Source organism: Grosmannia clavigera, assembly GCF_000143105.1.
Source record: "Grosmannia clavigera kw1407 unplaced genomic scaffold GCSC_142, whole genome shotgun sequence".
Lineage (NCBI taxonomy): Eukaryota > Fungi > Ascomycota > Sordariomycetes > Ophiostomatales > Ophiostomataceae > Leptographium > Leptographium clavigerum.
In genome coordinates, this window is record NW_014040799.1 from 33,773 (window position 1) to 52,868 (window position 19,096).

Genomic DNA, 19,096 nt, shown 5'->3' on the forward strand with positions numbered 1-19,096 from the left:
TAGATGTAAGAAAAAACAAAAGGCGCGACGGCAGCAACGGCAGCAGCGGCACGGAAAAGTAAACAAATAATTCTGCCGGCATTATTTAGATTTGTGGGTCTAAGGCGGTCAGAAAGGACTTTTGGTAGCGACCTCTGTACAGGCGAAAGAAACTAGGGTAGGTTCAAGTATTACTCCGTACTGACCAGGGTCCGACCAGGGGCTTATGGCAGGCTAGTGACTTTTTTGACAGTGCGCGGTACAAATTCGTACCCTAGTAACTTACCCTTGTAACCTCCGTAAAGAGTCCAACTCCTCCTGCCTTGGCTCCAACTCGACAACTCCACGTTCAACGTCATCCCACAAGGCCATGTTCTCAAAGATAGCCATTCCAATGCGGCGATAGCCTCTTCGATCGAATTGACGAACAACTAAGGCGATGCCCTGTCCCTCCCTGTTCTGGTCACCATCGTTTTCAGGTTCTGTGCCCAACAGAAGAAATGAATCCGGTCTTCCAGGCCAGGACTCTCGTCCATGTCGACCATTTTGCTCGGCGGACGAAGTTTTTAGGTCTAGCAGCTTGCTTATCGAGGCTCGCTTGTCCACATTGATGGAATCTTCACAGAGGATGCGACATTGCAGTACGACCTTAGATTCAGTAACCATTTGTGCCATTGCGTCCGGCGCACTGAAAGACGCATAACAAATACGCCCGTCAAGGGATGCCCATGACCAGCTGGGAGCGCGTCTCAGAACTCGGTACGGCTTCCGGTCGGCCTCTTCCTTATACCAGGCCAGGAGGACAATGAAACCTTTTTTCCAGTGTCCGAAGAGGTTCATGTCGGGCCACTGAGTCTGCAGCTTAGATGTGATACCGGCAAGGGCCCGCAGACGATCGTCTGATCTCGTTAGCTGTCGCTCGGTATAAAGCATCACGATGGTCTTCCAAGTACTGAGCCTCACGTCTTCGGCGACATCGTCGCCGTCGCCAAAGTCTATTTCCAGCGGCTGTCGATAGTCGAGTCCATAGCCAGTGACACCGCGGGTACCCATCTCCTTGCACTGCCACAGCACCTCGTAGTGGGAGAAGATGAGTTTTCGCGAAGACAGCATATATTCCTGCAGTCCCCAGGCACGGGTTTCAAGATGATGGATCGGCTCGTACGGCTTGAACGAGAGATACACAGTGCCTATACCGCCGTCCATGGGAACGTGAAGTTCGTGCTCTGGCTGGTAGGATGGGGGTTGCCTTTTAGGGGAAAGGAAGCCTTCGGCCGCGCTGGTCGAGGTCGCGGCCATGATCGTAACAGCCGCGTTCTGGAAACAGAGTCCCATCTGATCAATCTCGCGGCTATTGCCCGTAGCACAGTCCTGTATAATGCATAATGCGTCCACCCAGAGATATCGGAAGCCGAGTGCGCGCGTGACCGTCACGGCATCCTGAATTGTCGGCGGCAGCTCGTCCAGGTAAATGCCGGCAGCCAGTTTTTGGTAGGTGTCATTGCGCAGTGTCAACGGTCGGTCCGCCATCGATTTCCCCCCCCAACAGTAGCTCAGAGCTAGGTACGGTTGCTTCAATTCAGGTTCACTGATGAGCCGTATTCCCGGCCCCTCTTCGTTGAAGACGTCAAGTATGCGGGTTGGGAGCCTTGCGTCTGGTGTATATTGACATTTTTTGTGCGCCTGCGGGCGACTGTCGTTGCATTCTTGGATGAGCGATCGCGCGGCCGTAAAAACTTTGTCGTCTATTGTGCTGCAATGAGGGAGTCGTCGGTGTACAATATTCCCCATGACATTGTCTGGGGCCGTCTGTCAGATATCACTCGTCGCCTTCTGGTCTTTAGCCAGACCACCGCGGTTGCACTAACCAAAGTTCGCAAACAGACGGGTCCTCATTACGTCTTGGTCGATGTTCGACTCGAGGCGACCTCGCAGTCCGTAGATGCCGTCCAAGGGTGCTTCGGGGGCCGGGCCCTCTATATTTGCATTGTGGAAATTCCAGAGTATAAGGTGATCATTCTCTGCCTGTTTCTCTCCGCGGTCCTTCCACACATCACAAAACAAAAGCTCACATAAATGGCATCTGTTTTTACTTGAAGCCTTGCACTCGTCACGCGTATAGTGCTGAAGCCCTGTCGATTTGTTGAGGTCCTGCAGGCCTCTTTGGGAGAAGACGTATAAACATTTTCCACACAACTCCGGGTCAGGGTCCATGTTCTAGTTCAAATGTTCAAACAGGTGTAACGTTGCGCCGACGACGGAAATCTTGACTTCACCATTAGGTTGGCATTTCCGACCGACTCGAAAATCGAGTAGGATCCGCAGGTGAACGTGCATCGCTGTATGTCCTCCAATTGGCCATCCTTCAGGTGTAGACTGAACGTGGCGCAGTACCTTCATCTGACTGACGCTGTAGACAGTACTTCGAAGGGCGTTGCCTTTCAAACGAGAGCTCTTTTGGATCCTACAATATCGTATGTTAGAACAGTTGCAAGCTGCTTCAAATAAGCCTCTATTTGTACGAGTCCGTACAGCAAATACAACACATACGGAGGTCCTTACCAAAAGTTCGTTCTCACCGCTTCAGCAAAATAGAAAGGTGGGTATAGTGCTAGTAATTTATTGCTAGGGTATGTACATATCTTAGCCGCCCTTGGGGCTTTAATTTCTCTGGTTTTTTACACGCGGCGGTGGCATAGGCAATAGACGTGTTAAGAATGGCTTAATATTCAAAGGTCAGACTCTACTGTCCAATGTCTAATGTAGAGGGGTAAAAGCCCCTCCATCTGACTAACCATTAGATACTCCGTACGTGACCACAGATCATGGCAATGTGGCTTCTACTCCGTGCACCATTACTCCGTAGTCTGTACGCATAAGTCTGCGCAAATACATAGTACCAGGGTAAGACCAGTACGGTAATCCTTGTGAGACATACGTCCGGACCAGTTGCACGTATCGTAGTAAGCTCCAAGGCCTTCAGAAGATGATATTTCGTAGGGTGGTTGACTGAAGACCAGACTGTACACAGTGTGTGCGCTCAGATCAGGAGCACCATGTAGACGGTGTTAAACGGACGAGACCAAAATGACCGTGATATGAGGACATGTACTCCGTAGCGCAGAATGGAAAGATACGGAGTACTTGTACTCCGTATCCTGTAGCGTATAGTGCATAAGCTCACTTATTTCGTAGTGAGTTTCATGCACGTCGGCATAGTTCGACAATAACACATAGCAATAACCGTGCCACGCACACTCACTAGGCGCCTATAATTTGACAGACTTAACAGTATACGGAGTAAATAGCAACTTTTTTAAAAAAAAAAAATATAATGTAAACAGAGTACTAATATGCGGCGTTCTCCTTACCATAACCTGTATCTAAACAGCGCTTGCTACGCCCTATTTTGTTTCGTAGAGGATCACGTATTAGGACTTAAAAAGCAACATCGTGTTCATTCTACTCCGTATAGTCTAGGGAGTTACGTGAGGTATAACTTACAACTTACGGAGTACACTCCATTCAATCAATATTCATACATTAGCAACAAGACCTTTGCTTTCGTTCCTGCCCTGCAAATGCCGTACTCGCTATTGTGGATGACCCTTTCAGCCAAATAGGGCTGATGCACGACGTGGAATAACACCAGATATTGGCTTCTATCTCGCAGAAAATCGCTGTCAAGGAGAATCTGACTAAAGATAATATGGACACGGCGCACCCAAGGCACGTAAGCAACACTTTCGTGTCCGTAACACGCTCTAAAAAAACAAAAAGTCAGGACCTGAACGTTACTTGTAGAATGGTAAGGCATTCATTACTCCGTACTCCGTACATGGTCAAATATGCTGTGTTTCGTTCTTACTGTAAAGCGCATAAAGTGGCTTTTGCCGACCAATTAAAGGTCACCTACTTTCACAGCATTTTTTTGTCCACCCGAGTCCTTGCTCTACCCGAAGGTAGCCTTGCCGAACTAAGCCGATGCTAAGCGGACACACCTTCTCCGCATCTTCAACGACAAACCAATGAAGCAAGCCATAAAACGACAGCCACCATAACTTCACGGCCAACTTCGATGGCGTCCCGCCGACTAACACGCCTTACTGCAATGCTACGGCCGGTAGCTGTAGCCACACAGCCGTGGCATCGCAGCAGCTACTCGACCCAGGCGCTGGTGGGCGCGCGGCTGAACGTGCCGATCGACTACGCGACGACACCGCTGCTGGCACACACAGCGCAGGCAGCGCTGGGCCAAGCAGAGCTGCCGGCAGCGGTGCGCAGCGGGACGACGAAGCGGATGAACCTGTTCCAGGCGGTCAACGACGCTATGGCGACGGCGCTGGGCGAGGACGAGTCGGTGCTGTTGTTTGGCGAGGACATTGCCTTTGGCGGTGTCTTCCGCTGCTCGATGGGCCTGCGGGACACATTTGGCGACGAGCGAGTGTTCAACACGCCGCTGAGCGAGCAGGGCATCCTGGGCTTTGGAATCGGACTGGCAGCTGAGGGCATGCGGCCGATCGCAGAGATCCAGTTTGCCGACTACGTCTTCCCGGCCTTTGACCAGCTCGTCAACGAGGCAGCCAAGTTTCGGTATCGCGACGGGACCAACGGCCGCCACGTCGGCGGACTCACAGTGCGCATGCCCTGTGGCGGCGTCGGCCATGGCGCGCTCTACCACTCGCAGTCGCCCGAGAGCCTGTTCGCCCACATCCCTGGCCTGCGCGTCGTCATGCCGCGCTCACCCCTGCAGGCCAAGGGCCTCCTGCTGGCTGCCATCCGCTGCAATGACCCGGTCGTCTTCTTCGAGCCCAAGATCCTCTACCGCGCCGCCGTCGAGCAGGTCCCCACTGCCCCCTACACCCTGCCGCTCTCCAAGGCTGAGGTGCTCAAGCAGGGCGCCCACCTGACGATCGTCTCCTACGGCCAGCCTCTCTACACCTGTCTCAGTGCCATCCGCCGCGCCGAGGAGGACCTAGGCGCCGGCCTCTCCATCGAGCTCATCGACCTCCGCACTATCTACCCCTGGGATAAGGAATGTGTCCTACAGAGCGTCCGCAAGACCGGCCGCTGCATCGTCGTCCACGAGTCTATGATCAACCAGGGCGTCGGCGCCGAGGTCGCCGCCAGCATTCAGGAGGACCCAGACACCTTTGTGCGTCTAGAGGCCCCTGTCATGCGCGTCGCCGGCTGGAGCACGCCCAACGGCTTGCTGTACGAGAGGTTCAACATTCCTGACGTTGCCAGTGAGTTGTTACTTTCCCCTGCTTCTCCGCTCTCCATTACTGACATCACAGGGATTTACGACGCTATCAAAACGTCGATTTCGTACTAATCCTTCGAGGAATGGAATTAGTCGAGTGAAACAGTGCGGGAGGAAGCTTGAGCAAATGGGCGTCAGAAGAACTCGGTACAGCTTGCATTATTATAGCGTTGATGCTCTAATTGTACTGCTCTCTAGCTCTGACACCGATCCTGCCAGCCGTTGCCAACTGCTGACTAGTCCCGCTCCCGCTGCCCCTCCGGCGCCCCCCCTGATTTGAGCCCCGCTTCTCTCAAGCTCCAAAAGTGTCTTGCCTCGCGACCTCGGTTTGAGGAGCGTCTGCAGACCACGTGGAGGTCCGATCTGTCGAACTTCCAGTCCTTATACCGCCCCAACTCCCAATCCAAAGTACGCGTGCGCGACCAGTCTCGCCATGCCTAGCGCCCAGGAAATCGACATTGTGTCGTCCTTTGTGGCGGGCGCGCCTCCGGGCGAGGTGAGTCTATTGGGCTTGGCTGAGGCAGATCTTGGGCGAGCCGGATAGAGACGTGAGACTGCAGCAAGAGCTGACACGTTCGCAGCTCGCCAGTGTCATTGCAGGTGATTGCCGCACTCCTCACCTCCTATCCTTTCGAACGTCACCCTAACAGAATATAGACATTGAGAACCTGACGCTGGATCGACCCAACCTCACCGCCGAGCTGGCCCCGGCGTACGAGAGATACAACGAGGAGCAGTTCACGACGGCGCTACTTCCCGGCAGCAGCCAGCCGGTTATCGTGAGCGCCGACAACTCCCTGGGTGAAGGCCGCTACTTCGACCCCGAAAATGCCACGAGCTTCGCCTTCGACCATAAGACACAAAAGGCTAGCGCCGCGCAGAGCTACGTGCTGGAGGGAGCACAGGCTGATCTGGTGTATGGCCGTCCCTTTTTTCCGGACTGCAGGAGAATCCTGCCTGTCCGAACGAACTTGTTGCCGCTAAGCTAACGCCCGCCAGGAAATCCACTCTCAAGAGCCTGTCGGCCTACGTCAAGGAGCACTACGAGCGCCCGGCCTACGGCGTGTACCCGGTGGAGGAGGACAGCAAGGTCTCCGTCCTGATTGTCAGCAACAAATACAGCCCACAGAACTTTTGGTGAGTCTGGAGAGGGCGAACAGAGTGCCAACATGCCACCCTTCAGCCCCTCTAACTTTCGGTCAGGAACGGTCGGTGGCGGTCGCGCTACGTGTTCGACCCGAGCTCGGGAAGCCTCGAGGGTTTCATCCGCGTGGACGTGCACTACTACGAAGACGGAAACGTGCGCCTGCTGACGGACAAGACGCTCTCGACGTCTGTGCCGTCGGGCACCGGCGCCGGCATCGCCAAGGAGATCGCCGCCCTGGAGAAGCGGTACCAGGACGACCTCAACAAGAGCTTCCTCAGCCTCAGCGAGGGCGCCTTCAAGGGCCTGCGCCGGCAGTTGCCCGTCACCCGGCAAAAGATCGAGTGGGACAAGGTCGCGAGCTACCGGCTGGGCCAGGACATTGGCGGCAACGGCAGCAGGCGGTAAAGGTAGAGATGGCACAGAGGAGGATGCGAGAAAGGCGGAAGACCGTCGGCGCATAGTTTCATATGGGATAAATACGGAGACAGACGCATTTTGCCAAGAGACTCTTTGCCAATCTGTCATTCCGATCGTCAGGCCCTCACCTTTAAGAAGTGACAGACGATTACATAAGCGGGAAGTGCATGGGTGATAGCGAGATGACGCGATAAGGCCGAATAGAAGCTGGCACGGAAGCAAGCATTGCCGGGTGGGCTGATGTGCTGTATACAGCTTGCCTTCCGACTTCCCGTGGTGAACTCGGATGGCCGAATACGCACCTTAACTAATACCAAGCCGAGAGGGGAAACTAGGCAGAGATGAGCGTGCCAGGCGCTTTCTGGTTAGACTTGATTTGGCAATAAAAGACGGTGCAACGAATCTCCCACTTCCGACAGGCGCTACATACGAATACGACGGCTGTCGGAAAGTGGGAGCCCATTGAGCTTACATGCAGAGCTGTAGAAAAACTGGAAATATTATCCGGACACATGCTACAGATGTACATACGAGCAGGTGCTAGAGAGATAACAGTCCTTGCCATTTGTCGTATTCCATTCTCTCCATTTCCACCGGTTTCCCCGGCTGTCTTGGAAAGAGAGGAAGAAAAAAGAACGAGAGGCAGAAACGGGAGCGACGTACTCCGTACGTTGTACTGTATCTTACATAGTAATTGGATGCAGGCCTGATCAGAAATGTGGTCCGTGCTTTCCCGAATTGCCGCCTCTGCTTTCCGCCGCGATTCTTCAGTTTGGTAGTGGCGGACGCTCCGCTGCACAGAATGGTACCATACGCCTTCCCAACAGCCAATCCCAGCTCTTCCATTTCTGTTTCTCCCCTTTCCCTGCCCTTGGTTTTTTTTCTGTTGACCTGTCTCCCAACGCCTTCTCCCGTCGCTGCCTGCCTCTCCACACTCCCGTGCCTGTGGCCCATGCTTTGTCCCCTCTTTTTCTGACCACTTCGATTATCGGTCCGTCCTAATCTTGCGCTTTTCTTCTTTTCTGTCCTGCCCTCCCCCTCCAATATCACATCGTCGCTGTTTTCAGTGCTACATAGTGTCAATTGTCGGCCTGTCCTCTTCCTCCATTCGCCTTCAGCCAGCTGTATTCCTTGCCTTCTCGTCACTTCTCGCCCGCCTTCCTTCATCGTCTCCGCACAGATTCGCAATAATGGCCACCAAGGAACTCACCTACCAGGATGTTGCCGAGCACAACACCAAGAACGACCTGTACATGGTCATCCACAGCAAGGTCTACAACGTGACCAAGTTTGTCGATGAGCACCCGTATGTTGCACCCATGCCATCCCCATTGACCCAATCGATCTGGCCTATTATCGTCGTGCGCACGTGTCCTACTTGACTTCATACTGACTGCTGTGCCTTCCAGAGGTGGTGAGGAGGTTCTGCTGGACGTCGGTGGCCAGGACGCCACCGAGGCCTTTGAGGATGTCGGCCACAGCGACGAGGCCCGGGAGACCCTGGCGCAGCTTCTGGTTGGCCCATTGAAGAGACAGGTAAGGGTCTTGTCCTCTTTGCAGGCTTCCTTCGAGTGCTCTCCTTCTTACTTTGCCTTTGCTGACCGACTTGCTCCAGCCCGGCGACCCCAACCCGTCTGTGGCTTCTAAGACCGGCGCCGTTGCGCCGCAGGCACAGACGGCCGCCTCTGCTGGCCTCGGCATTGGTGTCTACGCTGTCCTCCTCATCGGCGGCGCCCTCGGCTACGCTGCCTACCAATACCTGCAGCAGCAGCAGCAGCAGCAGCAGGTGGCCGCTTGAACGGACACGTCACCCCGATACCAACCAACTATCGCCGGCACCTCGGGATGTCTATAGCAACCTCTTACTGCAGGTGGATCCCAGAGGCTGGCCAAGAACCGAACAGAAAAAAAATCTACCATTTCATTGCCAAAACAGTGTGTCTACTAGTGTTATCTCCTTGGACGCCGCTTGATTGATATCTTCACCATTCACCATTTCCTTTGCCTCCCATGCCCTTCTTGCTCTTCGGCGATTCCCGGTGGCTGTCACATGATATGGTTGGACCCAGAGTTAACTGCGTGGTGATGTGCTTGTGAGCTTCTTGGCTCTCGGAACGGACCCGCACTTTGTGTTGGCCGGATGGAACCTAGCCGAGGCTACGCAGCATTTTTATGATAGAGACGTGGAAATAGACCGCTTCGGGAGAATGTAGATCTATCTACTCCGTAGTTCTCTGGACCTGCGAATTCCTGGCTGCAAAGCCTCGTCCGTTGCATGCTTCCTTTACCGTTGTTTTCCGCTTTCTGTAGCCGATCGGGTTGAGGCCAATTGAATTCGCGTTTGTCCACTGTTCACTCTGCTATTTAAGCGTAAAGCACGTCGTGCGTCTGGCCATCTTTATCGGCTCTATGAATCCGGCTACCATTGCCTCTTCGGAACTTCACGTGTAAAATATTTGTGCATTGGCACGTGACTAACTCACCGCCCTCAAGAATTTGGCATTATGCCGTTCCAATATGTGAAACTTCGCTTTCTCCTCAGACGGCGTCTCTTACGGAGAAGCAACTGTCAGCGCATCGCAGCATCAACCTCGCCTCCTGGCATACGACCTACGTTTGACGGATTCTGTTTCATGCGTCTACTGCTTCAGAATCCCCGAAGACAGGCTTGCGGCTAGAGCCTGCCCTTGTTTTTTTTTAAATTCTCACCCCTTGCTCCATTCAAGCGTCAGTTTCGCCGCTTCCGACTTTGCCAGCTGCCGGCCTCGTCCTCGCCATCTCGAGCCTGCCTCCTGTTGCCTCTCGATCTTCGAAAATGGCCTACTTCGACAAGCAGCGCGAGAACTTTGCCAGCTCGCTGGTCTCGGCGGCGGCCAAGATCAATGTGAGGCGGCCGGTAGCGACGCCGGCGTCACCGTCGCCGTCGGTGGCATCGACGACGTCGGTGACGACGCCATCGAAGAAAGCCAAGCGAGAGAGCGACGGGTCGGTGCGGATGGTGCTGTCGCAGAACGGCTCGGGCAACAACAACCCGACGATCTTCTCGCAGCCGGAGAACACGGGCGTGGGCTCGGCGATTGGGACCAACATTGTGTACGCGCTCGACTATCTGAAGCAGCAGGGTGGCAAGCCGGTCTCGCTGTCGACGGTGCTGGGCCACCTCAGCCTCGACCGGGAGCCGGAGGCGTTCCGGCGGCAGGTCGTCGAGCGCATGCGCCACCACCCACGTATCACTTGGCGGCCGGATGCCGGCGCTGCTGCCTCAAACGCCAGCGCCACGGACGACGACTGGCGGACGGGCACCTACGAGCACCTGCCGGTCATCCCCAATGTCAAGGACCGCACGTCGCTGCTGCAGCACCTGCAGCGCCGCACCGACGCGCAGGGCGTCAACGTCAAGGACCTCAAGGACGGCTGGCCTGACTGCGAGGCTACGCTGACGGCGCTCGAAAAGGAGCACCGCATCCTGGTCGTACGCACGAAAAAAGACAACCACCCGCGCATGGTCTGGCTCGACGATCCGTCGCTCTGTCACGAGGTCGAACCCGATTTCCAGGCCTTGTGGCACCGCGCTGAGGTGCCGTCTATCGACGACATTGTGCGCAAGCTGGCTGCCGCTGGCCAGAAGCCGACCAGCGAGGATCCTCGACTGCGCGACATTGCGGCTCCCAAGGAGAAGAAGCAGAAGAAGCGGGCGCAGCGCCGCACTGGCAAGTCGACAAACACCCATATGGAGCACCTGCTCAAGGACTACAGTCACATGAAGCGGTGAGGAAGCAGGGCTGCCAGGTGGACAGGGGCGGGCTCGGCGAAGAGCATGGCTGCTCGCCTGTGTCTGTCTCTTTTCGCTTTATAATCTTAAATTGCAACGAAATGGGTTTGGCTAAACAAAAAGGGCTGGCGTTTTGCTTGTGTCGAATTGGCGTTGGAGCTTTTTTCTTGAACATATTTCTGTATATGGGCGCTTGTGAAGACACTGCATTGGGAACAGATCACAATCGTCGTGGAGTCGTAGCATAGATAGCAGGTAAGGTAAATTGAAATACAAAAGATACCCCCCAGCATGCCACCACTACGAGTCCTCTATCCGGTTCCAATCGTCACAAGTCTAGATGGGTCGTCAAAGAATGGTATTTTGGTCGTGCACAGAGATAGTACAGAACGGAAGCAAAACAGCAGAAAACAAGGGCATACCCCTCAAAGCACAATAAGAAAATCTATAAATAACGCAAAATGACAAGACAGGCAAACCAAGACAAATCGCGGCCAGACAAAAAGGGAAATAATCCACCAAGGGTATAGCTGTAAAGCGCATCCTTCTTGGATGTCTGCTTTCCTTCTTTCTGTGAGTGGGCAGGTGATAGGAGGTGGGTATGTATGTGTGTGTGTATTACATATAGGAGATATAGAAACAAGGGTGTGAGGGTCGTTTCGGTACTGCATTATTCGGTAATAAAAGGAATATGGATCAAGAGGGTGGCGGAAGGGAAGTATTAGGCAAGGGCGTGGTGAGGAGAAGGAGGGGGTGAGATAAAGCAAAACAAATGGCAGGTGTTCTTCCAGAGATCCGGCTCGGCGTGAACAACTGACAGGGCTGACTCCCTATTGAGCCAAGCCTGTGGCTGTTCTCCCCTCTCCTGAAACCAACGGTGCCCTCTTGTTGATTAATACAGTCCTCGTGTATCGGTATGTTGAAAACGGGACTCTCTCTCTCTCCATGTGTGTGCGTGTGTGTGTCTGCGTGCGTGTGTGCATTTGTGTCTGTATGATAATCATAGTCGCCCTGAAAACCAAAGGGTATACCTTTTTCTCTTTTCGCCCCTGGGTCCATTAAACTCTTCAGACAGTTCTCCCGAATTTAGAAAAGCAGACGACAGAAAGACCCAGAAGTAAAACAGCAGAAATCAAAACCAAACAAAAGGGGAATGAGCAGCTATAAGGAGACGTGTGCTATAACGGACGACAAAGGAAACGATGATAAGATAGGGTGGTGGAGGAACATGGTGAAGGAAAAAGGAGGCCTCTCCGGGCCGTCCTCGACCAATCTCCATGCACTGGCACACGCACAGCCACAGCCAATGCCACTGCCGATTATTGGGCAGCAGCCCAAAGCTCGCTCTGACGCGGCTGCTTGACATCAAACGCGCCTGATGCAGGCTCGGCACTGCCAGGACGGCGGCTGGAGCCGGTCGAAGTACCGTAGAACAGCTGTCCGAGCGAGGCCGCATTGTACGTCGAGTCTGGGTCGGGATAGACATAGCTGCCGCTGTGTGAGGGCGAGGCCATGTGCGAGGGCGACTGCCAGCCGATGCTGCTCATGTGTGGACTGCCACCAGCGCTGCCGGGACCTTGCTGCTGCGGCTCGATGCTCGGCTCCAGCGTCGACGGCGGCCCGTAGCCGGTCGGATGGGACGTAGGCCGGATGTTGGTGTAGCCAGACGAGGCCGTAGACGTCGGGCTGCCGCCGACGTGCAGATCGTTGCGCAGATGAACAGGCAAAGAGCTGTTGGTCAGAAACTGGTGCTGCATCTGGCCAATCGACACCAGGTCGTTTGCCGGTGACATGGACATGGTCCGCTGACCCGGCGACGGCGTCGACAACGGTGAGCCCTGGTTCGAGCCCTGGTTGTCACCGTTCTCCGATCGTGGCCCGTGGCTGGTCAGCCGGCTCATCGTGTTGGAGGCGCCACGAGCCAGCGCGGCCGCTGTTGCGCGCGCAGCGTCCTCGATCGTACCCGTGTGATGGTTCTGGTGCCGCGTCAATGTCGTCCGGCGCGTGAATGTCTTCTGGCAGTCGGCATAGGGGCACTTATACGGCCGCGTGCCCGAATGGATGCGGCGGTGCCGTGCCAGTGAGCTCGAGTCACTAAAGGGCTGTGAAGTTCAATGCTGAGTCAGCATGCAGTCTTGCCACCGCCAATCCCTTCCCGGAAGCTGCAGCGGCTTACCTTGCCACAACGCTCGCATTGATGCGGCTTCTCTCCCGTGTGCACGCGGCGATGGACGGTCAGTGCGGATCGCTGGATAAACTGCTTTCCGCAACCGGGATAGTCGCACACGTGTGGACGAACGCCAGTATGAATCCGCTCTGTGGTAGAATGCAGTTAGTTTCCTGTTCTGTTTCCCTTCACTTCGGAGAGGCACAACCAACCATGGCGGGCCAAGTCGCTCCGTCTGGCAAAGCCCTTGCCACAGGTCGAGCAGGGGTATGCCTTTGGCGGCTGTCCGCTCGCCATCGGAATTTTGGTGTACTGGATGCCCGGAGGAATGGTCATGCTCGGAGCCAGGTTTGCTGGCAGGCTCGGGAGGATCATGCCGCCGTTGGGCGTGCTTGGGTCTTGTATTTGCAGCGACGAATGCATGGCCGACGGCGATCCAAACGACTTGCTGACATCATAGCCATTCAGAGATGACGGCGGTGCAGAGAATCGGGAGTGTTCGGAGCCGTGCGGTGAGCCTGTCCGGTCGACCACATGCTGTTGTAATGGCTGCAGAGACTGATGCATGCCTGGCAGGGAAACCGGGGGGAGGTAGTGTTGTTGTTGCTGCTGGTGTTGCTGGTGCTGCTGGTGCTGCTGATGGCTCTGTTGTTGTTGGTGATGGTGGTGTGCGTCGAACTTGCCGTCGTCAGAAGGATGGCTGATGGAGTTGCCTCTCTGATTGAGCATATTATCGATCCCCATGATCTCTCCAGGTGCTGGGGATTTCATAGTGAGACACGACAGTGTGTGGGACGACGTTTTCAGTCTGCTGGGCGCAAGCACTTGTATGTGTTGAGCACGCTGTGAAGCCAAATGTCAGCATTGTGCTCCCTCGAGCGAAGCCGCGAGAAAGTATATGGAGAAAGACGCTTACCAAGAGACGGGTGCTAGCAGTTTCTTGGGTTGTTCACGTATTCTAGGTCGATGCGTAAGGAGGAGTTTCGCAGTGTCCCAGTCAGATTGTGAGGTGAGGCAGCTTTCCAGAGCCGCTGTAGGTGCAGATGATGGCAAGAGGCCGCCCAAAGTTCCTAGGTTGGACGTCTGGTGGAGTTCGTGTCTAATGCGCGTCGAGTTAGCCCTGCTATCACGCGATGTTGTCTGTCCGCAACGTCGAGGATTAGGAGAAGAGGCGGTCCCTGGAGCCAGAGGACAGGCCGAGGCAGGAAAGAGGCAAGAGGGGGGGGGTCAAGAATGAAGCTTTTCGCACAGGTGGAGATGTACCGTGGCAAAGAGGAGCGGCTGTTGCAGACGGCAGAGGGCGACGTAGTCTGCGATCGAGGAGGTCGTGGCAAGATAGAGCGGCGGCGGAGGGAAGCACAGAAGAGAGAGAGGTGTTGTCTATTGTGCGAGTGGTCGTCAGGGGGGGAGGGGAGAAAGAAAGTAAAATGATTTTGTTTGCGCGCGGCGTGGGCGACGTATGGGGCTTATAGGGATTTTCTGGGGGTTGAAGTCGTGCTAAGAAAAAAAGTTATGAGCGACATAATTAAATCAAATGCAAAAGGCAAAGGGAATAAAATAAGGCCAAAAACAGAAAGCGCTGCTGGCTCAGGCTGCACTGCTACTATGTAAGTACAGGCGGTCGGTAGGCCGGAGGGCGCTAAAGGAAAAAGCAGGAAAAGGGGAGGGGAATGCTAAAAACGATAAAATAGGTAAAATGAAATCCCCGTAGACACAGCCCGGCAATTTGGAATTCGCTGTGGAAATTCCCACTGCAAATCCGTACCTTGCGTTCAGACCAGTGGCCTGTCTTGTCTGTCAGTAGCCCCTCTCCACCACAGCGACACAGGGGGAGAAAGCGAGAAGCGAGTGACGGCGGTGAGCCAGGACGACGACGGCGGCGGATGGAGCAGGCGGACGAGGGGGAAAAAGGAAACGAGAAAGGAAAACGAGGAAGGCAAGACGAGTCAGACAGGTAAGACTTTGCAGACAATGTTTCTGTACGGTCGAGAAGGAAGAAACAAATGAGCGCCACGCGAAACGAGACGCTGGCTGGAAGGTCCGCAGAATAAATAATACTACATAGCATAATAAAATTGTCAGATCGTTGGGAGTCTACCACTGCCTTTTGCTCCCCTGCAAGGCGGCCGATCCGTTTATCAGGGGGTCGCTCTGCCATTCACGCTTATTCTTCAATCCTTTAGCCTGCCAGGATGGCGGACGCACACAGTTCTATTCCTGACTGCCAGGGTCGTTTGAAACAAGAGCTAATGCGCCTTCTGCGTGGCCGAGCTGGGACGCTGGCAGTACGAGGACCGAAGAGGCAAGACGGACGAGACAGCAGAAGGGTCGTAAGGCGATTGCGTAGGCCCACTCGCCTGTGTGCCTGTGCCGGTATGCCTTCCCATCTGACAACGGCGCCCATCAGCAGTCATTCCAGCAGTCTCGGCTTTCCTCTGGGGGCCGTTGCTGCAGCCTTCGTCACAGCTTCCTGTCCCCTTTCCCTTGAGCATTAGTATGCCTGCCCCGATCGAGCTTAGACCCCATGTTTGCAGGCGGCCTTCCTACGAGTACTTGTACATAGCAGTACCCGTGTGCTCCAAACTGGGCCAGCACCAGCTCAAAGCCGGAAGCACGGAATACGGGGGGGTTTCTGGCCGTGGCACCACTCTCCGGCCATCGCATACTATCTTACATAGTACTATGTAGAATACTATGTAGAACACAGTCCTGTATCTTACCCAAAGCCCTGGGTTCTTTGCAAGTGCATGCCCGCTTCTCTACACTCGTTGTACACAGCGATACCCGCTTGCATGTGGCTGAGGGAACGCCCTGGCAAGGAGGTTAAATTGAGTTGGGATAGTCAACTAGTACAAAGCTATGTAAGATAGCAAATGCTGTATGGACGTAGTCGTCGGCGGTTACAGGAAGAGAGGCCAGGTCCAAAGTAGACAAGGTCTCAAAATGGCCGTTCCCTTTATTTCGCTCGGGCACATCGAGCGGAGGGGCAGTTTGGGGAGAATCCTCACGCTCATTCCAAGTCTCGGTCCATCTCGTCGTACAAAGTAGTAATCCTGTCGATCGTGGATGTAGAGTGGCCACTATTTTAGTCCTCTCGAGGATCATCGGGGGGGGGAGGGGCAGGTGACCTCCAATTACACCGTTTACGGAGTATGTCCGTCTTCTTGGCAGATTTGTGCCAGGAACTGGACTATAATACGGTCCATGCGCAAAGCCGCCGCCTGGCTCGCTCAGCGCTTCCGAGACTGGCGCCAGACATAGGCAACCACGAGCACGACAATGGACACGAACGCTGGATGATATGTTGGGGTAGCCGATTAAGGGAAAGAAAATAAAGCAGAAGCTCGGACAAGTTAGACCCAATAGACGAAACGAACAGGGGTGGAGGGCGCAGGGGCAGGGATCAGAGCACCAGCAGGTAATTGCCCCTGTACTAGCGCGAGGCAATGCTCCGTACGATACATGTACCCATACCCACCCGGATCTCTTCTGTGACGGACGACGGAGAATGGGAGCGGAGCGCGGGCTGCTGAAGCGTAAAAAGGGCCAAAAAAAGAACAGCAGACAGGCCATCCTCCCGAAGGGAAGATGGAGATACGAGCGGCATGAAACAGGGAAGATAAATACAAATGCAAGCTAGGCAAACCCCTACCAGGCCGTCCGGACAAGTGCCAGAACGACTATTCCCGCATACCGAACAGCTGCCGATGGAATCAGGACAGCAGGACAGCAGAGCAGCGGCATCTGCTGGATCGGTGAGTAACGGAAGCACGACGCAACGAAGGCAACCGCGACAACTGCCTCGCTTGGAGGCCTACAGCACAGTTGCAGCGCTGTATCTTATCTTACTGTTCGCGCTTGTACGGAATACGTATCTTACGAGAAGCACGCTTTGCCGGTGAGCTGTTGACGGCCTTCCAGAACAACGTTCCGGCTATTATTTTTATCGTTCGTGCAAGGCGAAATGCAATGTCCCGTGCTCAGAACCGGGGTCGAGAGGTGCGGACGGGCTGGTTGGGCTGGACAAGGGGGAGGGAGGGCAGAAGGAACAAGGGGAGGGTGGTATCGGAAGACAGAGCAACTTCCATAGATCTTCTCGAAGGAAATAAAAATGGAGAGCCAGAGGGGGCGTTTCATTGCACACCCTTGCTGGCCCCTGGGCCGTTTGGGAGTCTGGTGGGCCACACGCAGGCACTGAACAGGCAGAAGGAAAGTCTTTACGTACAAGCTGTTACATACCAGTACGGAGTACGTATTTCGTACTCTGCCAAAGCGCTCTGTATTCACGCAAGAGGCTAGGCTAGTCTGTCGTAAATTTATGGAAGACGTGCGGTGACCCAAGTGCATCTATTCGCCGGGACCGTCAACGTGCGGTGAACCAGACTGTTCGTCCTGTGCCCCCCCTCCCAAGGATCGACCCTGTCGCCCGCCGAAACCAAAACCTGGTGATGGGAAGGAAGAGGGGGGGGCTGAGCAAAGACGCCGCACGGAGGCGCAGGCAACATTCGTGATATGCAATGCGACACATACAGGGGTGGCTGGCGACACGAAGAGAGGGGGCTGATGTGTAAGATACGTCGTACTCCTGCCTTCCAGAAAGCTTCTAGAAGGCTTCTAGAAGGGAGCCTTGACCATCTGGGAAGGCGCGCCGGGGTGCACCGGGCACTCCTATGCTCCTTCCCCTCTGTCTCGCGAACCCCTTACACGAGCCCCATCTCGGCGGCATATAAGTGGGCTGCACGCGCATATACGCCATGGCAGCCCGAACAGGCAGAGAGAAATGAGCACAGAGGCTCGGTGAGAACAAAGCAGCAAGAACGGCAGCAGGCAACCCCGGGCAATGCCGTCAACCGACAACGTCCCAGCCGAAGAGGAATAGCTCCATGCAGACGGGTTGGCCGCATTTCCTTTTCGCTGTCCTTTCGTGTCTTTTCGTATTAGCTGTCGATCGAGGCTACGGAGTACGTCGTACGCACGAAGAGGAGCGCGTTGGGCCCCCATGACCCCGTCTGGGCTCTTTGGGCTCTGTCTTTGGTGTGGGCTGGAGAGCGGCGGAGAGTTCGCTCCTATACAAGCCTAACTAGTGTGCCCAAAAGCCGCATAAGAGGCTATTTTTTATGAAGCAAGGAGCAGGTGGGCGGATGTGCTCTTGCGTGCGTCTTGAGCAGGCTGACCACCCGCGCCGACGGGCGAAAGAAAGAAGGAAAGAAAGAACAGGAGGGAGGTGTGGTCCCGCTTTTTCCTTCTTCTGTGTCATCTTCCGTCTTCAGCTGCAGCGGGCTAAAGCAAGCACTGTCTGGAAGAGGGCAAAGAGTAAGGACGGCCGTTTACTCCGTAAAACAGCGCAGCCGCGTTTCCCATCTGCGAAAGACACAGTACAGGTATCACATGCAGCCCCTGGCACACCAGTTTGATCTCTTATCTCAGAGAACCCAAGCAGTCAAGTCCCGCGGCTGGCTCGCACGACACGAACGTAGCTCTGTGCGCGCTGTGCGCGCTGTGCTTAGGATGCCCAAAGCAGCTACCACGTCGTATGTATGATGAACCCACCCGCTAGCGCAGTAATCTTGAGACGGCAGAGGTGACGAAGGCGGCTACGGAGGAGGCGGTTCCCCGTTTTACCTATTTGGACTTGCTATTTCGGTGCAAGCCGAAAAGCCATTGCTTGAGCAGATTGGCATTCGGCAGGGGCGTGTGGGGGTGGAAGAGGGGCGTGTGCGCCGCCATGGTCGCTGTTCGTCGGGGGCCGAAGAGGGAGGCGGACGAGAAGAGGAAAGAGGGAAGAGAAAAGGAAAAAGCGGAAGGAAGAAAGAGGAAAGGAGAGACAGGGAAGCCGACACGCATGCCTCCTCACCTGCCGGTGCAGTTGGAGCAGATGGGAAGGGAAATTAACGCGTCTCCTATCACGCTACCACCTTTGCTCTGCTGTCGTACTCCGTCGTCGTATTTGACATGTGCTGAACGGCTGAGCAGGGGTCTGCGACGACCGGTGGATTCGCACAGGGGACAGTCGGGACGGACGGGGAGAACAGACGGCCAGAGAGCACAGCAAAAAGTCCGCAAACCGGTCTGTCCACCGTCGATCTGTGGGCAGGTAGGGTGAGGAAAAAATAAGGGCAGGGGTTGCCAGGGAGGGTCACAGGCCCCCCCTCTCTTCTAGTCGTATTCTAGTCGCCTTCTAGAAGGAGCAGCGCCGGTTTCTCTTAGCGGGTACAGGGCTCCTTAGTGCCGCGCCCAGCCGTCATTTCTTCTAGAAATAATTTAACACCGCAGCGCCCTAGTGTGTCTGGGCTCTTTGTCCCGTCGTATCATTCCAATTATCGCCAGTTTCACCAACTGACCGACAGATCC

General features: G+C 55.0%; 6 protein-coding genes across 6 annotated transcripts; 4 read left to right on the plus strand and 2 right to left on the minus strand.

Annotated features, from left to right (window-relative positions):
* Positions 1-410: 410 nt before the first annotated feature.
* On the minus strand, positions 411-1,509 carry CMQ_5433 (heterokaryon incompatibility protein; the record flags this gene model as incomplete). The annotated part of the gene is made up of 2 exons (XM_014317390.1): positions 411-433; positions 522-1,509. 2 exons carry the CDS (start codon positions 1,507-1,509, stop codon positions 411-413), a joined length of 1,011 nt encoding a protein of 336 aa, XP_014172865.1.
* A 2,581-nt stretch (positions 1,510-4,090) lies between these two features.
* On the plus strand, positions 4,091-5,478 carry CMQ_5388 (2-oxoisovalerate dehydrogenase; the record flags this gene model as incomplete). Its single annotated transcript, XM_014317345.1, has 2 exons — positions 4,091-5,225; positions 5,441-5,478. The coding sequence occupies 2 exons, from the start codon at positions 4,091-4,093 to the stop codon at positions 5,476-5,478; spliced, it is 1,173 nt and encodes a 390-aa protein (XP_014172820.1).
* A 197-nt stretch (positions 5,479-5,675) lies between these two features.
* Positions 5,676-6,794, plus strand: CMQ_5455 (f-actin capping protein alpha; the record flags this gene model as incomplete). Its single annotated transcript, XM_014317412.1, has 5 exons — positions 5,676-5,738; positions 5,824-5,842; positions 5,900-6,158; positions 6,242-6,379; positions 6,446-6,794. 5 exons carry the CDS (start codon positions 5,676-5,678, stop codon positions 6,792-6,794), a joined length of 828 nt encoding a protein of 275 aa, XP_014172887.1.
* A 1,202-nt stretch (positions 6,795-7,996) lies between these two features.
* Positions 7,997-8,604, plus strand: CMQ_5464 (cytochrome b5; the record flags this gene model as incomplete). The annotated part of the gene is made up of 3 exons (XM_014317421.1): positions 7,997-8,112; positions 8,216-8,342; positions 8,422-8,604. 3 exons carry the CDS (start codon positions 7,997-7,999, stop codon positions 8,602-8,604), a joined length of 426 nt encoding a protein of 141 aa, XP_014172896.1.
* A 1,017-nt stretch (positions 8,605-9,621) lies between these two features.
* Positions 9,622-10,578, plus strand: CMQ_5401 (transcription initiation factor beta; the record flags this gene model as incomplete). Its single annotated transcript, XM_014317358.1, has 1 exon — positions 9,622-10,578. The coding sequence occupies one exon, from the start codon at positions 9,622-9,624 to the stop codon at positions 10,576-10,578; it is 957 nt and encodes a 318-aa protein (XP_014172833.1).
* A 1,319-nt stretch (positions 10,579-11,897) lies between these two features.
* On the minus strand, positions 11,898-13,312 carry CMQ_5444 (c2h2 finger domain containing protein; the record flags this gene model as incomplete). The annotated part of the gene is made up of 3 exons (XM_014317401.1): positions 11,898-12,680; positions 12,755-12,894; positions 12,958-13,312. 3 exons carry the CDS (start codon positions 13,310-13,312, stop codon positions 11,898-11,900), a joined length of 1,278 nt encoding a protein of 425 aa, XP_014172876.1.
* Between the last annotated feature and the right edge of the window lie 5,784 nt (positions 13,313-19,096).